The following is a 24,764-nucleotide window of genomic DNA, read 5'->3' as shown; positions in this document are numbered from 1 at the left end:
TCCCACAAGAAAAAAAAAAAGGCAATCGGAAACTCCAGGAAAAATAAAATCTTCATGTTGAAAATCATGATCCTAATATTCAGCTGAAATGTGGAATTAACTCTGAACCACTAATAGAGCAGGAAAAAAAAAACAAAACTCATTGGGTTGTGATACTATTAATACTCTTCTTCTCACAGGTCTGTAAAGAGGAATTGGAATCCTAACCCCATTTGTATTATCATCAAAATGTAATACTTTCCATGTGTGTGGGTGTATGTGTGTGTTTTTTTTGTTTTTGTTTTTTGTTTTCTTTTTGGTTTCACTTTGTTGTCTATGTTGGTCTCGAATGCCTGGGTTAAAGCAATCCTCCTGCCTTGGCCTCCCAAAGTGCTGAGGTTACAGGTGTGAGCCACTGTGTCCACCCTCCACCGTTTTTTAACTTCTGAGTCCAACTTAGAGAGAGAACTTAGAACGTATAAATATACCAAAAGGTCAAGTGATATTGTCTAAAATGCATTAAACAAGAGAGAGAAGTTTAAGAATGTTATTTAAAGGTAATCCATTAGCATACTGGCAAGAACTATTCAAATTTGGAGGTGAGGGTCAAACTATGAAAGTCTCATCTTTTCCAGCAATGTGTCAAGGATGTTTCACATTTTAAAATTAAGAAATATGGGAGTAATCATCACGTTGGGAAGGTACTGACCAGAAGAATGAAGCAGACCTAATTTAAAAACTGTTTTTTGTCTGCCAAGTGGGGCTGTGGGGATGAAGCTGGGTCAGAGTGGGCAGACAATAATTTATTTCTACTCTTAGCCCTATCTCTGTAGTTTAATTAGTTACTTTCATTACATGCATGCAGTACTTCGGTGAAAATTTATGGAGGAAGGAAAAATGTGAAACTGAGAGTTCACTGAGAATGGATGAGGGGAGGAGTCCCTGGGGCAGCCAGACTGTGGGGTGCTATAGGGAACAGAGAACACGGACAAGAGCCAAGGAGCCGGCCCAGTGAAACAAGAGGAGGACAAGGAGAAGGCAGGACTCCTTGACCCTTGTGATGGACTAAAGGAAGGGGCGAGGGAGGAAACCAAGGGACAATGAGGAGGGGGACACTCAGGTCTCCTGTTTAGGCACTGGGAGGGCTGTCCATCACAATAGAGACCACAGAGAAGAGCAGCACTCCCTGGAGAAATGACTCACCCAAATGGAGACCTGGCCCCAGCCACCATCTTTACCATGCTGGGAGAGCATGAAGGAAGAGATGGGTCATCTGTGGTTGTGATGCCTTCCTTTGCCCATACCCAGAGAAATACCTCTCTGTTTCAAAAAACTACAAAAGCACTATATACTTGCAAAAATAAAAATAAGGTGCATTGGCTCACGACTGTAATCCCAGCACTTTGGGAGGCTGACGCTGGTGGATCACCTGAGGTCAGGAGTTTGAGACCAGCCAGGCCAACATAGTGAAACCTCATCTCTACTAAAAATATAAAATAATTAGCCAGGCATGGTGGCACATGCCTATAATTCCAGTTACTTAGGAGGTTGAGGCAGGAGAATCAATTGAACCTGGGAGGCAGAGGTTACAGTAAGCTGAAATCACGCCATTGCACTCCAGCCTGGGCAACAGAGCAAGACTCTGTCTCAAAAATAAATAAATAAATAGTAAAAAAAAAAAAAAATACATAAAATGCATGAAATAAACAGTGAAATAATCTCTTGCCCTGCCCCAAACTATGCCTCAAAGAAGCCGCTATGAGGGCTTCCATATTAACTGCGAGGCCCAGCCTCCAGTTGAGAGTAAGGAACAAATGGGGTGTGCTTCCTTCTGTGTCCAGACAGTAGACATACTCAGGAATAAAGCCTTCTTTTCAAGTCTAAGAAATAATAACAAACATATAAAAACACAAACTAATGGCGGAGGAAAGATGGGGGAAATCAACGTTTCTTGCCATTCAGTTCTTACAACCTACACACTGAGGCAGTCTTCTACAGCGCAGAGTTAGGGTTTCAAAGGAAAGCCAGCTACCCACACACGCTGCTCACAACTCAGCACCCCTCTGGATTTATATAGCACATGCCTCTTAGGAGCTGCAAGTACTAAACATATTTTCTCATTCATCCTTAACACGAACACAACTGGAGATGTAGAATGAGTTGGAAGCAGCTCTACTTTGCAAACAACAGGAACTGAAGACTCAGGGAGGGGAGGTGAGCTACCCAAGGTTGCATAGTTACTTAGCTGGAAAGCCAGAGAGAAAACTTAGGACCAGTGATTTCTCAGGGTCTTTAGAATGCTTCAGATAATATGTATATATGCTTCTAGCTGCAGGGTCCTTCTCTAGAAAGATCCTCAGGAACCTAGCAACAGAGATCCTCTGTAAGGAGAAGAACTTGGGGACTAGAAGGCAAAGATGGGAGACCTACCCTTCACACTCTATCAATTTCCTGCATATCTTGAATTTTTAAACCAGGTATGTGTATTTCTTATTACTGATTTAGAAAAGATAAAAATTGGGCTGTGAGGCTCAAAAGCCATGAAAATGGGGAGTTGTGGACAGTGGATATTCAATGGTGAACAGGCATACTTTGCCATCCTTCTAATTCACTCTCTAAGATAAAACTGGTTTTCTCTAAGGGAGAACAAAAAACAGATGCTCAGCACCTTCTTAAACCCTTTCCTTGAGTGGCATTAACGGACATGTTCCTTCCTTGCTGCCAATAAGGATGTGCCTCCGGGAGCTCCTCCCTGCGAAAACCAAGAGAAGGCGAGAGCTAAGTCCTCCGTGCTCTTCCTCACCCCCATGTCCATGCCCCTTTCCAATCTAACTTCATCCTACACCTCAGTTCCATCCACCTCTCTACCCCACCTCCTCCACCAGCCCCAACTACCGTTGTTGCTTGGCCTGGATAATTGCAACTGGGCTCCTCACTGGACTCCATCCATCCTGCCATCTGCTTTCCTCCAGAAAAGTGATTCAGATGATGTCACTTCTGCCTAACGCCCTCCAATGCCTCCACTGCAAGTGCGAGAAGACCCAACTCCTTTCATGAAGCACGAGGTCTTTCTCTGACATTACTGCTTCTACTTTTTCCTAGGCTGTGGCTATTCCTGCAGCGTCGAATCCTCTCATCACCCCAGTGCTTCTGTGCTTGCTGAACCTTCTCTTGAGGGCTGATTCCTCCTCAATCTTTGGGTTTCAACTCAAAAGTCACTTCTTCAGGGAGACGCTTGCTCCCTGGCATCCCTGCATAAAGCTGGCATGACCCAACCTCCCAGGACTCTATGACCGTACTTGTCTGCTTCATAGCATCAACTACAAAGGGAGATCCTCTGCTTCATTTGTTAACTTTATTGTGTACTTTTACTAATTAGACTGTAACCTACTTGAAGTCAAAGAATGTGCTTGCCTTGTTTACCTCTACATCCTCAGCTCCCAGAATAGTCAGGTCTTGATAAATACTGGTTAAACAGATGGACAGGTGAATGCAGTGGTTGGGTGGATGGATGGATTGATGTATGAGTAGATGGGTGGATGGATGGGTGGGTAAGTAGATGGGTGGACAGGGGAGGGAACAGATGAATGCGTGGATGGATAAAGACATACATATGGATGGATGGATTCATAGATGGATGGATGGATAGATTGATGGATGGATAGATGGATGTGTGGATAGATGGACAGGTGGACAGGTGACTGGGTGGATAGATGAATAGGTGGATGGATGAGTGATAGAAAGATAAATGGCTGAGTGAGTGGACGGTTGGAAGGATGGATGTATAAATGTATAAATGGAGTCTGTTCAGCCTAAAGCGAGATCCTGAGTTCTCCCCCATCCCACCAGGTAGACTTCTCCTGGGTATCCCATGGTGAGGCTGGGTATTCAGTTAAAGAGGAGTGGGAACTTAAGATTCCCATTCCCTGAGTGGAGACATGTTTTTTAAAAATGACATTGAAATATCTGTAAAGTCCTGAGTAGAAATGGCCCTTAGAGCCTCTGTTGTTTGACTTTAATTAATGTGGCCATTTCTAGATCCTTCTCTCACTGTTTTCCGAGTGAGTGGAGGGGAATCCCAGGGAGGGAACTGGCTGGAACAACTGAGTATGTTCCCTAATGAACTGGTGTGTTTTAACATTTGGCTCTCCAGCTCTGAGACTCTGAGCAGTTTTTGACATAAGAGGAGGTGGGAAGGGGAGAAACCTCCTGACTGATTCAGAAAATGTCTCCATTGAGTCTCACTTCCCATGGCATTTTCTCTCATTACACTTGCATCGGCAGTGGGGTGGCCTCAGCCACGTGCCGTCTGCCCAGATTGCGACCCCACAGCCGACTCTGGATAATTGGCCCACGGGGCTGGCACTGCACCCAGGTTTCTGCTGCTCATTAGTCTAGTTGCAACATGAATGCCGACAAGCGTTTGCAAGCTACAGGCTGTTCTACACCCATGCCCTGGTGACCATGACCTCCAGATGCTCCTCCTGCTCCACTGGAGAAGCTGGCAGTCAGCCTCTCACTCTACACCCACTCCAGAGCTACGCCATTCCAGGGTCACAGGGGTGCACAAGACCTACTCATCTCTGTCCACAAGCTTCCAGGCTGCTGGCCCTCCTTCCATGCCACCCGCTCTCCTTCCACACTGCCCGCTCTCTGCCTACACTGCCCACCCTCCATCTGTACTACCCACCCTCTGTCAGCACTGCCTGTCCCCCATCCACCCTGCCATGCTCACAGGTTCACAGTCTGGTCAAGGCCAGTTCTGGGCTCCCTCAGGCTAACCCTGCACCTGTTATGAACCAGCTCAGACAGTCAGGGATTAACAAAGGTAATACCATCATCCTGAACACATCAGGATTCCATTCATCTGAGGTTCCTAGAGTCATCAAATTCATAGAGACAGAAAGGAGACAGGTGGGGGCCAGAGTCTGAGGGAGGCGGGGCGGGGAGTTTGCGTTAATGCAGACAGAGTTCCAACTTTGCAAGATGAAAGAGCCCTGGCGCTGGATGGTGGTTTTGCTTGCACAACACAGTGAATGTCTTAATTCCACTAAACTAGTGATTCACGTAAAAACGGTCAGATTAGGAAAGTTTATATTATGTATATTTTACCACAATAAGAAAAAACTGGGGGGCGGGGAGGGAATGAAGTACTGGTGTGTGTGTCACTGTGCGGGTGCACTTTGAAAACATGATGCAGAGTGGAAGAAGCCAGACACAAAAGACCACATAGTGGCTGATTCCATCTATGCGCATCTCTCCCAATAATGCTTCAGGAGGTGCTGACTCTGTCACCACAAAAAACACTGGCCCTCCTCCTCGTCAGTTTCCCTCAACCCAGGATGTCTTTGGGCAGTACCATCCTCACCACAGGAAGGCAGGACCCAAGTGCCAGGGCTCTACTGCCCACAGATCAGGCCTCATATTCAGGCTCAGATGCTCATCGACTTGGCCTTCCTTTCCCCTCCATCAGTGTCCCTCTACCAGGTGGAATGTAACACTTGTGTTACCAGCTCACTGGGAGGCTCAGCTACGAACAGGGCTATGCTCCATGCAGGGTGGGTGGTGCATGGGAGGGGTGGATAAGCAGTGCTGTTATGACTCTTGTTTCTTCCAATGAAACACAGGGTCACGTGAGACCCACAGCTTGTCTGATCCCTCACCATGGGAGTGCTGGAGCTGACTCCTAACTCTGGTCAAGGCTGAAGCTTTCCACCATTTGCTTAAGCTACCAGTTGACCCCAGTGTGGTCCGCATGTTCCTCCTCTCTGAGGTGAGATCCCAGGACCTGGCAGAGCAGGTGTTCGGTACACATGTAAAACAAAAGTCCTTGTCTGGACACCAAAACAGGGATGCAGAGTTGGTGGGGATCTTGGAGGTCATCGAGTCCAATCTTCTGTGACATTCTGGCAAGAGAATCCCCAGCCCTGCTTGGCTCCTTCCAGTATGGGGAGCTCACTACCTCCTGAGGCAGCCTGAACAGCCACAATAGTTCTGCAAGTCTTCTCTTGGCTGAACTCCAGCCCATGTCCCTGGTGCTTTCTGGTCCTGCTGTTAGCCATGTGCCACACCTTTGCTACATGACCCCAGGCAGCTTGGCCCACAGATGTCTCTCTTCCCAGGCAGGTCCTTCCTCTGCTCCTCTGTGGGGAGCCTCAGGTACTGGGGACCATTGTGCAGACTCTGCTTGCTATCATAGATCCTATCACAGTGTGATAGGCCCACTATGACCACCTGCCCAGGGTCCACTTCCACAGGCAGCCTTCTGCTACTGCTGCAGAAACAATTCATCTATCCCAAATAAAGGCTCATCGGGAGAAACTGGGGTCAGCCCCTAAGCTGCCTTTTAGGGCTGTGTTTGTGACCAGGCCATGGATCACACCTGGGCTTCAATGTAAAAAAGTGGGCAAGTGTAGCAAGACCTGGAAAGTCTGTGACATTCCCTGGAGGGGTACCGGCTCCTCTCCTGGCTGTAGCGTTCCTTTTATAGCACACCTCATTTACACGAGAAGCGGCTGGGACAGGTCAGCATTATAACTGAGTCCAATGAGCAATTCCGCTCCTAAGTACATGCACATACTTGCATGCAAATATCAATGGCAATCAATACCATTCACAACAGCCAAAAGGTGGAAACAACCTGTGCTCACTGACAGATGAAGGGATGAGCAAAATGTGGTCCGTCCATACAATGAAACATTATTCAACCCTAAAAAAAAGGAAGAAAATCCAGACATGCTACAACAAGAATGAACCCTGAAGATATTATGCTCAGTGAAAGAAGCCAGTCACAGAAAGATGAATACGTCAGGATTCCACTCATCTGAGGTTCCTAGAGTCATCAAATTCATAGAGACAGAAAGTAGACAAGTGGGGGGCTGGAGTTTGAGGGAGGTGGAGTCGGGAGTTTCCATTAATGCAGACAGAGTTTCAACTTTGCAAGACAAAAGAGCTCTGGAGCTGGATGGTGGTGTTGGCTACACAAAGCTGTGAATGTTCTTAATAGCACTAAACTAGTGATTCCCTAACAAATGGTTGGAATAGGAAACTTTATATTACACGTATTTTACCACAATAAGAAAATATTGGGGGCAGGGAAGGAATGAAGTACTGATGCATACCACCATGTGGATGGACTTTGAAAACACGATGCAGCGTGGAAGAGGCCAGACATGAAAGATCATGTAGCAGCTGATTCCATCTACGCACAGCACGGAGGCAGGCAGAGCCTGGAGCCAGAAGCAGGTGGGTGGGTGCCAGGGGCTGGGGAGGGGCAATGGGAGTGGGAGTGACTGCTAATGGGTGACAAAATGTTTTGGAAGCAGAGAGTGGTGATGGTTGCATAATACTGTAAACATACTACCTGCTACCTTATTGTACACTTTAAATTGTAAGTTTTAGGTTATGTACATTTTACCTCAATCAAAACAGACAAAAACAAACCAATCAGCCAACCCAGTTGGATCCCTCCACAGGCAGGTAAGAGTCGAGGGCAGTGGTCTGGGCTGCTCATCACAGATGTCCTTGAGGTTGGGGAAGAACTCAGGGTAGGACCCTCCCACCTCTGGAGGAGACGGGTGTGGTCAGCTTCTGAGAAGAGGCTCCTCAGCCAGGAGGGTTGGGCGCAGGACCCTCAAGTCCCTGGGGCCTGCATCTGCATCTCCTTCTCTTTTCTACCTCACACACTGGCACCTGTTGAGCTTCAGCATCCAGTAAGAACCCTCTATCTGGGGCTCCCCACATGGAGGGGTCTGTTCCCACACTCGGGGCCAGCAGGACACCCCCCAGCCTCAACCTCCCCTGCAGGCAGAGGGGCACAGAGACCCAAGGACGTCCCCACAGCTGGTGCCACACAGGTGTGGTTTCTGCAGAAAAATCCAACCATGTGCCTGTGCCAGTCACACTGTCAATGAGGCAGGGCTCTTTCCACACATCCGACGAACCCAAACCTGCTGTGCTGAGATCTGGCTGACTGGAGGCCTGCCTGCCTCCTTCCCTCACAGCCACTCCACCTAAGCAGAAGTGGCAGGAATGGATGAGAACCATTCCTGAGACCTCTGAGTCTCAGGAGAGAACCTGAGAGAACCTCTGAGGACCGCAGAGGAGGCAGGAACCCAGGCCTGAGGCATCCGAAATACTCCCCTGGGGGATGCCGCTACCCCGGTACTGCCTCGAGGCTCCTGTGGCCCACTGCCTTCATCCTTGACATTTGCGTGCTTTCGCGAAAACAATGCCGGCCAGCCCTCTCCCTGGGGCCACCACACAGGTGTGCTCTGGCTGGACACAAACCGAAGGTGGCACCAAGTACACCTCTCAGGCAGGGGGCTCCGGGAAACGGTGGCTTCCACAGTCCTAGTCTGGTAACACACAGCAGGAGGCAGACACGAGGGGCCTGAAAGCTGCATGTAAGGTGGTCCAGCGTGTTTGCAGCACAGACGAACAGCTTTGACCAGAGGGTCCTGGAAGAGAAAGCAGCGCGTCTTACCTGGAAGTGTCGAAGCTGTCATAGGAGCCCACGGTGTAGTGCCTGAAGAGCTTCTTGCTGCGGTCAGCACGGGTTTCTGTACAGAGAGGGAAGGGAAACACCATTCAGAAAAGTCATGGTCCCCGAACTCTGAACCCACAAAACACAAGGCTGGTGGGCCCTCTCACCGACTCCCCAAAATGTGAGATGCCCTGTCCTGGGGAAGGGTCTGGAGAAAAATGAGGCCTGGTTCTGGGGCGCGACTTTGAGAAACTTGGAGAATGCATGTGCACCCCAATGCTGACCACTGAAGAGTCAGGAGCACCACTCCCTAAGGGAGGCAGAGTCCCACAGGCCTCATCTCACAGAGGAGGCAGAAGGAAGCAGCCTGTGAAGACGAGAGGGCAGGCCAGCTCAGGCCACGACAGGGCAGCCCACTCAGCTCATGGAATCCACTAGAAGAGCATTCTGCTGTGATGAGCTTTCCAGCAAAACTGAAAACCTGCAGACAACTGCCTTTCAGGAAAGAAAGAACATTTATTGTCATTTTCCTGATTATAGTTCCTCTCTCCTTAAAAAAAAAAAAAAAAAAAAAAGCACCAAACCCACGTGATTAACGTTTCTAATTAAGTCCTCTGCTTGTTCCCCTTACTCAGCAGACTGAGACATAAATTTCATGGGAAATGATATGAGCGGTGTAATTAGATTTAATGGATAGTTCAGCGTCAGAGAGAGAGAGAGAAAAAAAAAAAAAACTACAACAGAAAGACATAAAACAGCAGCTCACGAGTTCCTGTTTACTTTCCTCCCAAACAGGATTTCCTGAACGATCTCCTACCTAAACCCTGCAAAACAGCCAAAGAAATTGTGCAACTGACTTCAGGAAAATGGCCCGAAGTTTAATTTAAACTCTGTAAACAACCTTCTCTGTTGTTAGCCTCCTCCATCCCAAATTCTGAGGCGAAAGCATGTTTTTTTCCTGCTCAAACCCCAAAATGCATATTTGCAGTTCAAAAGTAAAGTGAGGGAACTGAGAAAGGTCTCCACACCTTTCATGTGCCCAGAGGCAGCCAGCTGTTCACCAAAGGCACACGTTCCAAGAACCCTTTCCCTTTTCCAGCAGTGTGGTGTTGCCCTTGGGGGCAGGAAAGGAGGCAGGTGTTGAGCCCAGGACTCCATTTCCCAGCCTCCCTTGCACCCAGATGTGGCCACGTGACTAGTTCTCACCACTGAGATGTGAGCACAAGCAGGGTGGGAAGGGTCCCTTCCAAGCTTAGGCTTTTTAGAAGCCAGTGTTCTCTCCCGACTCTCTCTTCCTGCTTCTGCCAGCTCAACGCTCAGGCCTCTGAGACCCTGGGGTCAACAGCTGGGTCTCTGTGCCCTGGACCCTTACGTAAGCAAGTGTTGCATTTCTACCACATTAGGCTGCAACCTTGGATTAATTTGATGCAGCGGCTAACACTGCCTTAGCAGCGCCCTGCCTGTGTAGGACAGATGGGTCCTCCCCATGGAAGCTCCCAGCTGTCTCCACCCCTTCCACACTGCTCCCCACAAACACCTGAGCCTCCTCCAAAACACAACAGGATTCCCTGAACAGCTACATCATCACCATCTCCATCATCATCACTGACATTTATCGAGCACTTACTGTGTACCAGGCCCTGCTATAAAGTGTTGCTTAAGTATTCAACAGTTTAACTACCATGACCACCCAGTGAGTGGGGCACGTTCCGCTCTGCAGCACCTCCAGTACAGCCAGGGACACCCTCTGCCCTCACTCTGTTGAATGCCACTCCTCAAAGCCTTACTCAGGGCCGTGGGAGCCCTGCTAGTACTACCAAAAAGATACATTGCACAATTACCAGATAAAAACACACTATACACCCTCAGATTAGTCAGAGTGCACAGGGCCCTCACCAAGCCTGCACCAGTCCAGCCAAGCTGCATACACCTCCCCTGTGCTTGGCATCTGCAACAAATATGCCCAGGTGCAGGAGGACACCTGTGTCCTCCTCTTCCCTGGCATCCAGTGTCTTGCACGGGTCCAATTCCAATCATCATTTATGAAGTCTGCCTGGTAGTCAGGCCCGTGCCCTGTATGCAGGGATTGGAAGAATTCAGCAGGGCAGAGCCTCAGGCTCTGCTTTTTGTGCTCAGGATCCCGGGGATGGGGTGAAGGAGGAGTCCCAGGGTGTTGAGGCTCCACAGGCTGGATGAGGGGCCCAGCATGTGGGTAACTGTGAGGTAGGAGCACACGGTCAGGCAATCCCTGTGACATTTATGTTGGGCCATGCATGCGTAGGGACAAATGAGACTTGAACTTTTCCATGGGTTTAAGCAGAGTAGTTCACAGTGCCAATGAAGGGCCATAGGGACTGGCTGCTAATTGTTATTATTACTGTTAACTGCCTCTGCTCCTTACACCCCCACGTGGCAGCTCTGCGCTGGTTGTCTAGGGAACTGCTGGGCACTACCAGCTGATTGGTGCAGGATCCTGGCTGAGATCAGAGGCCAGGGGCCAGAAGCAGAGAGGAGAGTGTATAGTGGAACGTGTGTGTGTACACGTCTGTGTGCATGCATGCGTGTGTGTGTATGCCTGTGTGTGTACTGTACATGTGTGTGTGTATGCGTGTGTGTGTGTTTACCAGAAGAAAAGACTATTTCAGTAAAGGAACCATTTCTAAGCTAGGTAAGGTAGCCAGTGTGTCCCAGACTGGAGTTTCATGGACCAACAAAACTTGAAACAAAGAGAAGAAGGGTGTAGACTAACAAAACATTCACCAAGTTTTACATTTGGCTCAGTAAGGATATTAAGAACAGTAAAGTCCTCTCTGGTATCAAAATTGTAAGAAAAGGGAACTTTTTTTTTTTTTTTTTTTGAGATGGAGTCTCACTCTGTCGCCCAGGCTGGAGTGCAGTGGTGCAATCTCGGCTCACTGCAAGCTCTGCCTCCCAGGTTCACGCCATTCTCCTGCCTCAGCCTCCCGAGTAGCTGGGACTACAGGCTCCCGCCACCACACCTGGCCAATTTTTTTGTATTTTTAGTAGAGACGGGGTTTCACCGTGTTGGCCAGGATGGTCTTGATCTGCTGACCTCATGATCTGCCCGTCTCAGCCTCCCAAAATGTTAGGATTACAGGCGTGAGCCAACGCACTCAGCCAGAAAAAGGAGCCCTTAAAAGGACATTACCTCTGACTGCTTCATACAAGAATTCCACCACACAGGCCTTCCCTGTCTCCTGGTTCCCAGAGACAGTTATACTTGGGCTCTGGGATATGGCCCTAAGGGACAGGAAAGGGATCCTAAGGGACAAGATTATTATCACTGTCACCACTATCACCACCATCACTACTCCCATCATCATCATCACCACCATCCACCATCACTACCATTACTCCCATCCATCATCACCACCATTATCACCAGCATCACCACCATAACCCCCACCCATCATCACCACCACCACCATTACCACCATCATTATCTCCACCATCATCACCACCATTATCACCAGCATCACCACCATAACCCCCACCCATCATCACCACCACCATTACCACCATCATTATCTCCACCATCATCACCACCATTATCACCAGCATCACCACCATCACCACCACCATAACCCCCATCCATCATCACTACCACCATCACCACCACCACCATTACCACCACCATTATCTCCACCACCATCACCACCATCATCACCACCATTATCACCAGCATCACCACCATCACCACCATAACCCCCACCCATCATCACCATCACCATCACCACCACCACCATTACCATCATCATCTCCACCACCATCACCACCACCACCACCATCACCATCATCATCTCCACCACCATCACCACCATCATCACCACCATTATCACCAGCATCACCACCATCACTACCATAACCCCCACCCATCACCACCACCACCATCACCACCACCACCATTACCACCATCATCATCTCCACCATCATCACCATCATAATTACTGCCATCATCACCACCATCATCACCCCTATCATCATCATCACCATTACCACCACCACCGTCTTCTTCACCATCATCACCAACACCATCACCACCATCTTCTTCACCATCATCACCAACACCATCACCACCAACATCATATCATCATCACCACTAATCATCATCACGACCCCCATCACCATCATCAGCACCGTCATCTTCTTCACCACCATCATCATCACTACTGTCATCACCACCATCATCAACCACAATGACCACCACAATCATCCTCTTCACTATCATCATCATCGTCATTATCACTGTAGTCATTATCATCATCACTGCAGCAGAAGACATATTTATGTACTGTCCAGTGTGGAATGCTCTGCTAAATTATCTCATTTCATTAAAAGTAAGTCTTTACCCTTACTTGGTCCTCACACAATATCCCAAAGTAAGCAGATTTCCTGTCCCTGGTTTACAGAAGTAGCAGAGTGCAAGGATGAGGGATGTGGGCTCCGAGGCCAGGCTGGCTCGATTCAGAGCCCAGCTCTACCACTTACTGGCTGCAAGTCCTCATCATGTCATCTTTAAAAGGATGATGCTAGTAACAGCCCCTCCTCAAAGGGGAAGGATTGAGGAGTCAATACGTGTAAGACACTAGAACGGCATGTGGCATGTTGAAAGTGCTATGTTATGTTAACTAATGCTGTCAAGGTCATACATTAGTTTAGAAACCTCTGCCTCCCAAGGTGGCCTCTCAAGGTCACGGAGTCCGTGAGCAGCAGTGTGGGTCTCTGACCCCAGATGTGTGCCTCCACAACCACTGCTGACAGCAACCAATGGCCATAGCTGGTGATCCACTCACCAGGGCCCACACGTATTCTAGGTGTGTGTGCTTCACCTGTCTGATGTTGCTGTGTCTGGTTTATGGGTGAGGAGGGGAAGGCTCAGAGAGTTTGAGTGAGTTGCCTCAGATCCCCCAGCCAGGAGGTAGCAGAGCCCACTATAGTGCAGCCTCCAAGGGTAGCGCCCATATGGGGTTCCTGGGAGGCAGCATCTAATGAGTGACCCGCGTAAATCCAGGTGGCCTTCTTGACTCTGCTACGTCCTGTGGACATGCTCTCAGCAGCCTCGGTTTCTGAACTGGAAAGAGCGGGGTGGGCTAGACGGCCCTTGGGACCCTGTCCCCAGTGTTACAGTTGTACACGTCATGGCTTGTCCAGGTTTGGCCCCCTGGGACTTGCTGTGCACTGCGCTGAGAGGCAGGGGCTGCTGGGCTGCCCCTTCCCAAGGCTCCCTGGATCTCCCGGTGAAAACGTGGTCACAAATAAAACACCCTGAGACAGACGAGGGGAGGAGCAGGAGGTCAGGGGCCACACCAGCCTCCCTGTGCGCCAATGACAACAAAGGATGCTGGCTGTTCCCCGCTGCTGAGAGGCCAGCTTCCCAGGTGCCGGGGCCTGAGGTCAATGCTGCCTCAGAGCTGACCACACCTTCGGCTGCGCGTGCACCTGCTCATCCTGCTGGCCACATCCTCCCTACCTTCTGTGGGACCAGTGCTTTCTCAGTTCCAGCCACATGGTCAGGTGAGGGCACCCTGCCCCTCACCATCCAACCGCCCAGCCCTGGGCTCCTGCAGTTGCCACAGGAGCCTGGCCGGAATGTCCCTTTGATCCCAGTGAATGACGGGATCAGGGTAGGGGCCTGGGACCCCAGCGGGGACAATGCCATCCTACTCCTGCTGCTGGGGTTCCCACGCCTCAGGACACAGAGGGAGGCCAGCGCCTGAGGGGGACGCCCATGTGCAGGATGACACAGGGCTGGGGGAGGAGGGAGGGCAGGAACAGAGACAGAAAGACCCAGAGAGATGGGCGACTGCCCTAGAGACTCAGCTGGAAACCCTGGACACAGCCATGCCCAGCTTCTCACTTGTACAAACCAAATGCATATCCTTTTTAAAAAGGTATTAAAAAACTTGGCTTTCTGCTTTTTAATGATGCAGTAATGCATTTAATAGTTGCGTTGCTGTACCACGTGGCTAAGAAAATGCCATGGCCGCACAGCTTTCCTGGGGACACAGCCGCTTCCCTTCACCATGGGAAGGTCCTGTGAGGCTGCCCCTCAGGAGGCCAACAAGTCCACCCGGTACACAGGGGTGTACACGTGGGTGTGGTCCAGGGATCCTGCTGGACTCTCCTAGGCCCTGTCATTAGCAGTAAGTGACCCATGGCCCACGCAAGGCCAGGTGGCCTTTTTCTGAGATGTTCTGTAGTCTGACTGCTGAGGAAGGTGATCTTGGCTTCCTTTTAGAGATGCGACAGAAGGACACGGGCTATGGCCACCATTCAAAGCACAGGGAGGGAGTCCAGCGATGAAGCCAGCTCACAGCGGAAGGCAGAACCAAGTTCAAGGGGCAGGGAGAGATGGGCCAAAAGACCTTGATGCCAGGAGTTCCCGGATTGTGGCTTGTGGTGGTCACTGAGGCTACTCATCAAATACTTCTGGCTTTCCACCAGGGGGTATGTGGTCAGACACTACCTTCTCGGCTCTCCTGTGGTTGAGTAAGCCCTTGAAATTAATTTTAGCCAGTGAATTTTGAGAGGAAGTGACTTATGTTATTTCCTGGCTGGAGACTTTAATTCCAAATGCAAGACCCCCCCCCTCCCCCGCCGCCACCAGCATTGTCTTTTTGCCCTCGGGCAAGGCGACCGAAACATTTGAGAAGCTGGTGGTTCTATTGGTCTGGGTCCCCAAGTCACCATCTGTTGATGTATGATGGGCATAAGGCGTGAATGAGAAAGAAACCTTTGTTGTTCCAAACCACAGAGATTGGGGGATTTTTTACGTTTTATTTTTGAAAGCTAGTCAGGTGAAGCACTGAGAACGGAGAAGGAACAAACAAAATCTGTAACTGGTTGTGATCAATGAGCTGTCAACACTGCTGCACTCAGACCAGCCAAGGGGAACGCTTGTTACTGCAGCTTCATGTAGGGCAAGCTGACTGAAACACATCTCCATGGCCCTCTCAGTCCTATAGGCCAGTACATCCTAGGCAGAGATGGGTTTCTGTCACCAGCAACCAAAATCGTCCTAGCAAGTATAGGAGGGAAGATCAGACAAAATCAAGGCAAAGGCTGAATTTAGCCTCCTCTGAGAGAATGGTTGTACTTCCTAGGAAAAAAGGAGAAAATAACCTACTAGACAACAGAAATGGATCCCATTAAGCATGGCCAGAATATGGCATCACTTTATGTGTCTCAGAGGAGATCCCTCTGCCTATGATAAAGGAGGCAGAGAAGCCAACCATCCAAGAGGGAAGTATTGATTTGTCTGCTTCCTTAACCGTGGAGAAACTTCTTGACGTCAAAACCAAGTTTCCAACCAGGACTTCCTCCTGGTCAGCACTGGGATCAGCAGGGGATATAGCAGGGGCTCAGCAATGTTTGTAGTGCTCCACACACATGGAGGCCAGCAGTCACTACCACTCTAGTCTGAACCACCATGATCTTGCACCTGGACTGTTGCAGTAGCCTCCCATCTCCCTGCTTCCACGCTTGCCCCTCGCCTTCACTGATTCACACTCTAGCGAGCCAACAGAATGAGCTTTTAAAACAAGTAAATCCGGTGATTTTCAACTCTGCCGCTTAACATTTTCCAACGGCTTCCAAACGCAACCAGAGTCATGTTCAAGCTGCCTCCTATGGCACAAGCCGGACGCCACATGGCCCTGCCTGCTCCCTGGCTCATCTCCCACCGCTCTTCCCCTCCCCGGTCCCCTCAGCCAAGTTAGCCTCCTCCTTGGCTCTTGAACAGGTCGAGCTCATTGACGCCTCAGGGCCTTTGTGCATGCTTAACTCTGCCTGAAATGTTCCTTCCCCGGCTCACATTTCACCACAATGCCAGCTCTCCAGATCCTACAACAGAGCCTGGTACATAGTGGGCACTCAGTCACTCTGGAGAAAGTGAGCCAATGGGTAAAAGTCACACACCCTTGGACCCTTTGCTCCCATTCCATGTTGGCCAGGCCATCTCCTTGGATCTGAGCGTGGCAAGTTGGAGATAGAGCCCAGGATGTTGGATGATCACAGCTCCTGCCAGGGACTGCCGAGGCAGGGGACACAGCCCTGGCTGGGGCGGTGGCTGGCTGTGACCTCCTCACTTTGCCCCTCTGGGCCTTCTGCTTCTCAGCTGTGAAGTGGGTCGATGGGGACTAAACATTCCTTAGGCTCTTGAACTTGTCAACCTGACACATCCTCTGGATGTAAGGCGACTCACCCCATGTCCCAGGAGAGGACCATCGGTCCAGGCATCTCACACACGCAGCATTTGAGCATGCAGGGCCTGAAAGCTGTTTTCTGAGTATGGCCTAGAAAAATCTACACTGAAAGGAAAAAAAAAAAAAAAAAAAGGCCAAACCTAGAAATCCCATTTCATATACCTTTTGGGACTCACGAGAGGCAGTGACAGATTGCATGACAAGCTTCAGACTGTCAGCATTTAAAATAGTCCTTTAAGCAGAGCCGCTGGAAAGAGGATGCTGTACAGCTTGGCAAGGAAGCCAAGACAGGGCATCCGGGGAGATCCCAATGGCCTCTGATCCTGGGCTCTGACTGTTTCTGGAAAATGAAATAAGAGGAATTTTCTCAAAGAAATTGACTAAGACACTGAAAGGCCAAAAGCTAATCTTTTGGATGGGTTGGGAGGAGGTAGGCTATGGAACTAAGAGATAGAAGGTGGGGCAGGTGTGGTGGCTCACGCCTGTAATCCTAGCACTTTGGGAGGCCGAGATGGGCGGATCACCTGAGGTCAGGAGTTCAAGACCAGCCTGGCCAACATGGCAAAAACCCATCTCTACTAAAAATACAAAATTTAGCTGGGTGTGGTGGTGGGCACCTGTAATCTCAGCTACTTGGGAGGCTGAGGCAGGATAATTGCGTGAACCCGGGAGACGGAGGTTGCAGTGAGCTAAGATCGCGCCACTGTACTTCAGCCTGGGCGACAAAGTAAAACTCCATCTCAAAAAAAAGAGAGAGAGAGAAGGTGAGAGGTGAGAACAGGGTCCTGTGAGCACGCTGACCTCTTTACACTCCAGCCACATTCCATGGGCAATGGTCCCCTCTGCTCGTGAGACACACGTGGACAGACAGAGACAGGAAGGATACACAACAGTCCATCTTTGACAAGACAAGCTCGAGCTTCAATCTCTCGCTAGCTACACAACCCCAGGCAGCAAACAACCTCCCTTCAAGCCTCAGTTTTCTCAACTGTGCCCTGGGCCAAGAGCAGAGTTTATAGGGCTGCGGTGAGGACAAGACGAATGAACACTTCTAAATAAATCCTTTCCCCAGCATCCGGCCTAGGGAAGCCGTCGAGTCATGTTGGCTACTGTTGTCTGTCCAGGAACCCAGCTTGGGTGTTCTGGTCTACAAGCCTCTCTGAAAATACCCCCTGCCCTCTGCAGAGAGGAAGCCCTGCTCCCTGACCACCTCTGCACCACCTCACCCCACGCCCTGGTTACAGAGGGCTGGGCCATGAGATGGCGCCTGTGCCAGGCCAGGACAATCATCAGAACTTCCCCTGGGAATCTGGAGTAGACGTGGACAGTCTGCTCCCAGTATGCACTGAGGACATCATAGCTGGGGCGATGAGGCTGTCACCACACAGCACCAGTGGAGGGACCCATGTGCTTCCAGGGCCTCAGGAGGCAGGGCTGTGCCTTCTGCCCTCGACAACCAGGAAAAGCTCTGGCGTCCTTAGACCAAGGTCCATTTCTTCATGCAACTCAGCTCAGGTAAGTTTTGTATTTCTTGCAACCGGAAGAGTGCCATCTTTCAGTCTGTCTGTCATGCTGGGTGGAACCTGTTGTCACCCAAGACGTCATCTCAGGTCCTGGCTTGGTGGCCCATTTCTCCCAATGGACGGCCCTGGACACTGCAGGGCTTTGGGTATCCTTGCTCCAATCTCTAAACATTGGTATTCACCATGACAACCGAGTAACGTCCCCTCCACATTTCCAATCATTCCCCTCACTCCCCCACCACAAGAGCCACGCACCGCAGACATTTCTGGGTTACTTTTTGTTAAAGGTCAGTGACAAAGACCAGACAGAGAGCACTGAACATGCAGCGGTCAGATGTCTCCTGTGTCCGCGACAAAGACAATGAGGCCCCGAGATTTGGCCAAGGACCTTAAGGCTGACTTCAAATGACCACAGAGCACTTCCAGGTCAGGTGGCCTTGGATCGTCCGCCTTTGCTGGGAGCCGCTCCTCCAAGCCCTCTGAAGTGTCCCCGACGATAATATACTGAGCTTTCTCATGCTTCTCCCCAAGTACTACGTCCCAAATTTACTTTTGTAAATTGACAACAAGCACAGATGCCACGGGAGAGTGGGAAGATGATGCCATGTGTTCTGAAGAGGGGACTGAAAGGCCTTCTGATGTGTAGACCCCTTGCTGACCTCCAGGGCAGATTTTAAAATACACAAGAAGGGCGGGGCGTGGTGGCTCATGCCTATAATCCCAGCAATTTGGGAGGCCAAGGTGGGCAGATGGCTTGAGGCTAGGAGTTCAAGACCAGCCTGACCAACATGGCAAAACCCCATCTCTACAAAAAATACACAAATTAGCTCGGCATGGTGGCATGTGCCTATAAATCCAGTTACTTGGGAAGCTGAGGTGGGAGGATCGCTTGAGCTTGGGAGTTTGAGGCTACAGTGAGCTGAGATCACATCACTATACCACAGCCTGGCTGGCAGAGTGAGAACCTGTCACAAAACAAAACAAAACAAAACAAAACAAAACAAAACAAAACACACATGAAGAATTCTGATACAGCCGAATTCTGAACAGGACAGTTCAGAAGGTGACTGCAGAGAGCTGAGTCACATTAGCTAAAGCCCTGAACACACAGGAACATGGACCCAGGAGCCTGGGCAGGTTACTTTACTGTGTTCTCTGCCACATGGCGGGACCTTAGCTAACGGTGGCTATTGCCAAGGCTCTTGATGGGAATAGGGAGCCCCCGAGGGCTGAGGTCAGGTCTGACCTGGCTGAGGAAGGAGGAGGAAGTCCCAGCAGAGATGGGGAAATGTCGTATGTTAGCTACAGATTGACAGAGCCCACTCGGTGACCACAGCCATCCTGACATCCCATGGGAAAATGCTCAGGACAAGCCATAGAAAAATTCTGTAGGACGCCCATTTCGCAAACGCAGACACTGAGGCAGAGCGTAGTTAAGGGAAGGCTTAGCGCACGCACTCAGTGTTGGGCCGCTGGGGCGTGTGGCCGTAGCAGAGACAGCTGGCAAAGGTACGCAAGTATCATGAGATTTGGGGGTTGGGGGAGAGACTTGGGGGAGCCCTGGCGAGCGAGTCCACGTGACAGCTGAGGGCAGAGGCCGGGGAGAGACGAGAGAAGAGACAGCTGCAGGCCTCAGGTTGCCAGTAGGGCGGGCCAGAGGGAAGCCCTCGGAGCTGGGTCTACACTTTCAGGGACGGAGGGGGACGGGCGGTAAGAACGGTTCCCGCAGAGAAGTAAAGGAGGAAGGATACTGAGACTCCCTGGCTGCTGGACTTGAAATTCAGAGGCCAGGAAAGGGTGGGGCAGCTGAAGAGGTTTTCTAGGCGCTCTTCCAGATCAAAAACCACCACTGCCTTTGCACCTAAAACCCCTGTTCTGAGATGAACGCGATTTTAGGGCTGCCGTCCGCCTCCTCGATGGCCGTGGGAAGGCAGGACCTTGACCCCTACTGGCTGTCCCCACACCTGGGGGCTGTGCCGTCCCCCCAGGCGGGCCTGGCTCCCTCTTCACAATGCCTTAAGGACTGCCGCATGACAAGTGACCGGGCTCTGAAGTCAAGGGCAACCAACCACCGCACACGATCTTTGACCTGCAAAGAGGATTGTAGGAGACTGTCCCACCACTCCTCTCAGCCACAGAATGGGGCCGGAGGGAAGCTTCCAACCCAAGGAGGGCTGTAGACACCTGGCTGAATGCAGACTGTGCTGGAGCACATGAGGCCGGCGAGGGAGGCAGAACTGACTATACCCCCTCGACCTTTGCCCCCGGCATCACCCCCACAGTAATGTCAGGGTTGATGGCGAAAGGGGGATTCTCAGGTAGGACCGAACTAATCTCATCTCATGAGTCCTTTGAAAGCAAGTACTTGTCTCTGGTGGGTGGCAGAAGGGGAAGTCGGAGAGACTAGAAGAGCTGGTAAGGCCAGTCCCACAGACTCAGGGAGCGAAATCCTGCCCACAACCTGAATGTGCCCAGAGGCAGACTCCTCCCCCAGCCTGCGGCCAAGAGCACAGGCCTCAGACCCCTCCACGGGAGCCCTGTGAGAGCCTGGACAGAGAACCCAGTCCAGCTGCCTGACTTTGGCCTCACAGAGCCTCGGGGTGGGGGGCGCGAGGGGACACACCTGTGCTCACGGGTTCCGCAGCACAGAAAACGGAGGGTATTGGGGCTGCGGGTTCCTTCACGTTTTTTTTTTTTTTTTTCTTTTTCTGGAGGTTTGTCTGCAGTCTCATCCAAGACAGAGATTGAAAGAGACAGAGAGGGAGAGGGAAAGGGAGAGAGAGGCATGTGGGTGAAGGGAAGGCCCTGAGAATCTTCCCTTCTTCCCTCCCTTGAAATCCATCATCCTCTCTGAACTCTCATTCTTGACTCTTTACCCCAAAGAGGCAAACATCACAGCAGTGGGCTCTGGGACGGGGTGGGGGTCCCCAGGACGTCCGTGTCATCCTGGTTGTGATTGCTGAGCTCCCACAACGTGCAGCCTCAAGTCCACTCTGGCCACACCGGCCCTGCGCGGCGGCATCCTTCCCACTGTTTAGAGGGCTCAGAGTCACCCGGGTGGCAACGTGGCCAGGCTGTCCAGCTCCGAATCCCCCCAGCGCTGCGCCCAAACGCTTCCCTCCCACGCGGCCTCCTGCCATCTCCGCGGGTTTTAAATCAGACGCCGCTCAGGCTGTGCCCAGGCTGCTGAGCCAAATGCGGGATCAGAACCACAAGGAGGGAAGAAATTACTGATGGGGATGAAAGACAGAAATAACTTTTCTTTTTTAAAACCAAAGATGCTGATGGGCTCCTTGCAAGGCAGAGAAACACACGGGCAGGAGTGCCGCAGGCAGGAATGCTGGGAGTGCACGGAGCTTGGAGCCAGCACGCCTGCCCGGCCTCCAGGCCCAGGACTCCACTCCTGGGGCGCAGTCTCTGCTCTGGCCAGCTGTCAGGCACGGGACCCACCACGAGGGGGACAGAAGGGCGGGGACCCCGGCTCCGAGAGTCGCTCAACCGAGGGACACAGAGCTTTCATTTGAAAAGCAACACATATCACAGTAATGCCACCAGCTGACGTGGCTCACTCGTTTCTTCGCTCAATCAGCTGCAGATCACTCATCAAGCACCTTCTGGGCTCCCGGGACTGACCTTGCAGGGGAGGGGAAGAGAAAATAAGGACCCTGTGCAGAATGCCCAGGCAGACGTCACAGCACACGGACCTCGTGGGGACCAGACAGGTACCTGGGCTCCTGGGGCTGCCGGCACAGACGACCAGGCTCGGTGGCCTCTAACAACACAAACATCTCCTCTTACAGAGCTGCAGGCCGGAAGTCTGACCACGTCTGCTGGGCTCAAGTTAGGGTGTCTGTGGGGCTTCCTTCCTGCTGGAGGCTCGCGGGGGATCCACTTGCTTTCCCGATCCGGCTTCCAGAGGCCATGGTGCTCCTTGGATCCTGGCCACTGCCTCCACCTTCAAAGCCAGCAAAAGTGGCACAAGTCCTTCCCCTCATTGCATTGCATCCCTCTGACTCTCAGCTCTATGCCTCCTCTCCCACATTGAAGGACTCTTGGGGTCACACTGAACCCACCCAGATAACCCTCAGCTGACAGCAACCTGAGTTCCCTCTCCGACCTCCACTCCACGTGACCATGCGGCTGATGTATTCAGAGCTTCCGGACATCAGGATGTGAACATCTCTGGGGGTCACTATTGTGCCACGATAACCACAAAGACACCATCCCTGTCGGACAGCACAGCTGGGCAGGCTGTGCTCAGAAAACTGTTTACCTCCCCATCAGCAACAGAGCTCAGAACTTTCAACAGGACAGAAATTGCGAGGGTGACAGAGAAGCGGCTTCCAGGAAATGCATTTAACTGTTCCCAGATACAGACAACACTCAGTTCCAGTTCGGATTCTGCCACTTACGGTGAGCCCTATGGCGGGGCTCAGTTCCTGGAGACGACTCCTGCGTGGGTGGGTGTGGCCCTTACTCAGGCTGAGCCGCCAGCACGATGGTTCCTCGCTCGGCTAAAAGCACCCAGTTCTGCACCAACAGCCCTTTTCCCAGTCTGCACCACAAGCTCGGGGGGCCAGGCTCCCCTTCCTGGAATCACAGTGGTTTCAGTAGTGGAAGCTGCACGCAAGTCCATGGTTCCACTTGTTCCCAGCTCCCCAGAGGATCGTGGTTCCTCCTGCACGCACACGTGCGTGGCGTGTGTCATCCGCCCTGCTCCTCCTCTTTGCCCGATGCTGGGAAGAACAACTTTGTGTTACACGCCTGGGTAAGACCCCAGCAGCGAGGTGCAGGGGGAAGTTTCCCAAAAGAACCACATGCATTGAATTCCCTTAACATGGGCATGGGTGTGTGCGTGGTGAGGGGAGGCACCAGCCCTATCGGGCGTATGCCAGTGGGTCCCCAGCACTCCAACACCACACAAGGGCCAGATCTATGGACTCCAAATCCAGGGGCCAAGGAAGCGGGTGCTGGCATGCTGGGCTGTGTTTCCATCCTCCGATAAACAGAAATCACTTCGGAGAGCCGGCTGCTTCTGCCACGGTTGGTTTTTTTTTTTAGTCATCTCAGGAAATTGTTGGTTGTACTGCAAGATGACTGAAGCACCTTAAGAACACGGGTTGCAGTATTGACTTGCCACTTTACGAAGCAGTCTTTTTCCCAAGTGTAGCCGTGTCTGCTTTCACAGAACCCCTGTAGCAGCAGGGCTTGGGCGTGGAGCAGACAAGGCCCACATAGCGGCAGCTTCATGTACGGAGCCGAGAGGGAGACAGACGGGTAGGCTCACAAGGTGGCCAAGGGCGCCCAGCAACGTCGGGGCTCAGCTGCGTGTTCCACTGATGGTCGAAAGGCCAGGGTGAGATGTCAGCCTCCAAGAGTCTGAGGAAGAGAATGGGAGGGAGATGCCTCCAGGCGGCAGAGCTGTCACAGGGCTGGGTGTCCGTCACAGCGCCGGGTGTCCGTCAATGACAGCGCCAGGTGTCCGTCACAGTGCTGGGTGTCCATTGCTGCCACCATGTGATCTTGATCCTGTCTCATTCCACCATCCGTCTTGCCTCGCCGTGTGCCACACACACCATTTAAGTGTAAAACACGCTCTCTTCTGAATGCTCCCAGCAACCCTACAAGACAAGTGCTAGCAGCATTGGCCTCCACTGTGCAGGTAAAGAAGCTCAGGTGCACACCAACGATCTGTGCCAGTGTCCAAGCTCTGGGCACTGCCTTGTGGCCCTGCTAAGCACCTTCTTCCTTCCAACAAACTGCTTTGGCTCACTCAACAGCTATTTGCAAGCAGCAGCTCCTCCCTCTACCCCAGGGGCCAGGAAGCTCAGCGCTGCTCCCAGCCTCCCTCCAGGAATGCCTAGGTCCTGGCCAATGAGACAGGAGCAGGCGCCTGCCAGGAGGGGCCTCCTTTCCCCAAACCAAACCTCCCCAGAGCCTGCAGCTTTTCAGCCCTTCCCTCTTCCCTGTCTGGAATGTGGAAGAGGCTCTACAGCCATGCTGCCTCCAGAGCATGCTGAGGAGAAGGAGAGAAAGAGTCACAGGCCCAGATCACCATGGCACAGCTATGCCGACCTGGCCCCTGCGGCCTGGCCCCTGACTTCTGTTGGGTGAGACGAGTAAAGCCCTGCGAGTTTAGGCAACGGTTTCTGTTTCTCCCAGCCAGGCAGGGTCCTAACTGCAAGGCCATGCCTTATCTTGTTTAACCACAAACAGCCCTATGAGACAGGTACTGTCATTATAATAATCACTTATCAGATGGGGAAACTGAGGCACAGGAAGGTTAAATAGTGTCCCCTATAACACAATCAGCAAGTGACGGAGCTAGTGATTAGATTCATATCTTAACACTTCTGCAGTAATAAACACAGAGACTCCATAAGAGGACTCGATCCGGAAGAAAATCAGGTGTGATCTGATCATTTCCAAGGTCACCTGGCTGCTGAACATCAGAGCTGGGATCCAAACCCAGGTCGTCCCGGCTCTGTGAGTCAAGGTCATCCCACGGCATCTGGCTGCATCCTCCCTATGGCATTTTTCTTCCCCCCTTTT

General features: G+C 51.5%; 1 protein-coding gene across 1 annotated transcript in view; it reads right to left on the bottom strand.

Annotated features, from left to right (window-relative positions):
- The window catches only part of SHANK2 (SH3 and multiple ankyrin repeat domains 2), a 646,969-nt gene that overhangs the window by 224,374 nt on the left and 397,831 nt on the right, over positions 1 to 24,764 (bottom strand). The window contains exon 14 of the mRNA XM_023186421.2: positions 8,465 to 8,540. Coding sequence (XP_023042189.2) covers positions 8,465 to 8,540 — 76 coding nt within the window. The remainder of the gene's footprint in view (positions 1 to 8,464; positions 8,541 to 24,764) is intronic.

This window comes from Piliocolobus tephrosceles, chromosome 13 (genome assembly GCF_002776525.5).
Source record: "Piliocolobus tephrosceles isolate RC106 chromosome 13, ASM277652v3, whole genome shotgun sequence".
Lineage (NCBI taxonomy): Eukaryota > Metazoa > Chordata > Mammalia > Primates > Cercopithecidae > Piliocolobus > Piliocolobus tephrosceles.
This window is presented reverse-complemented; position numbering and strand designations above follow the sequence as displayed.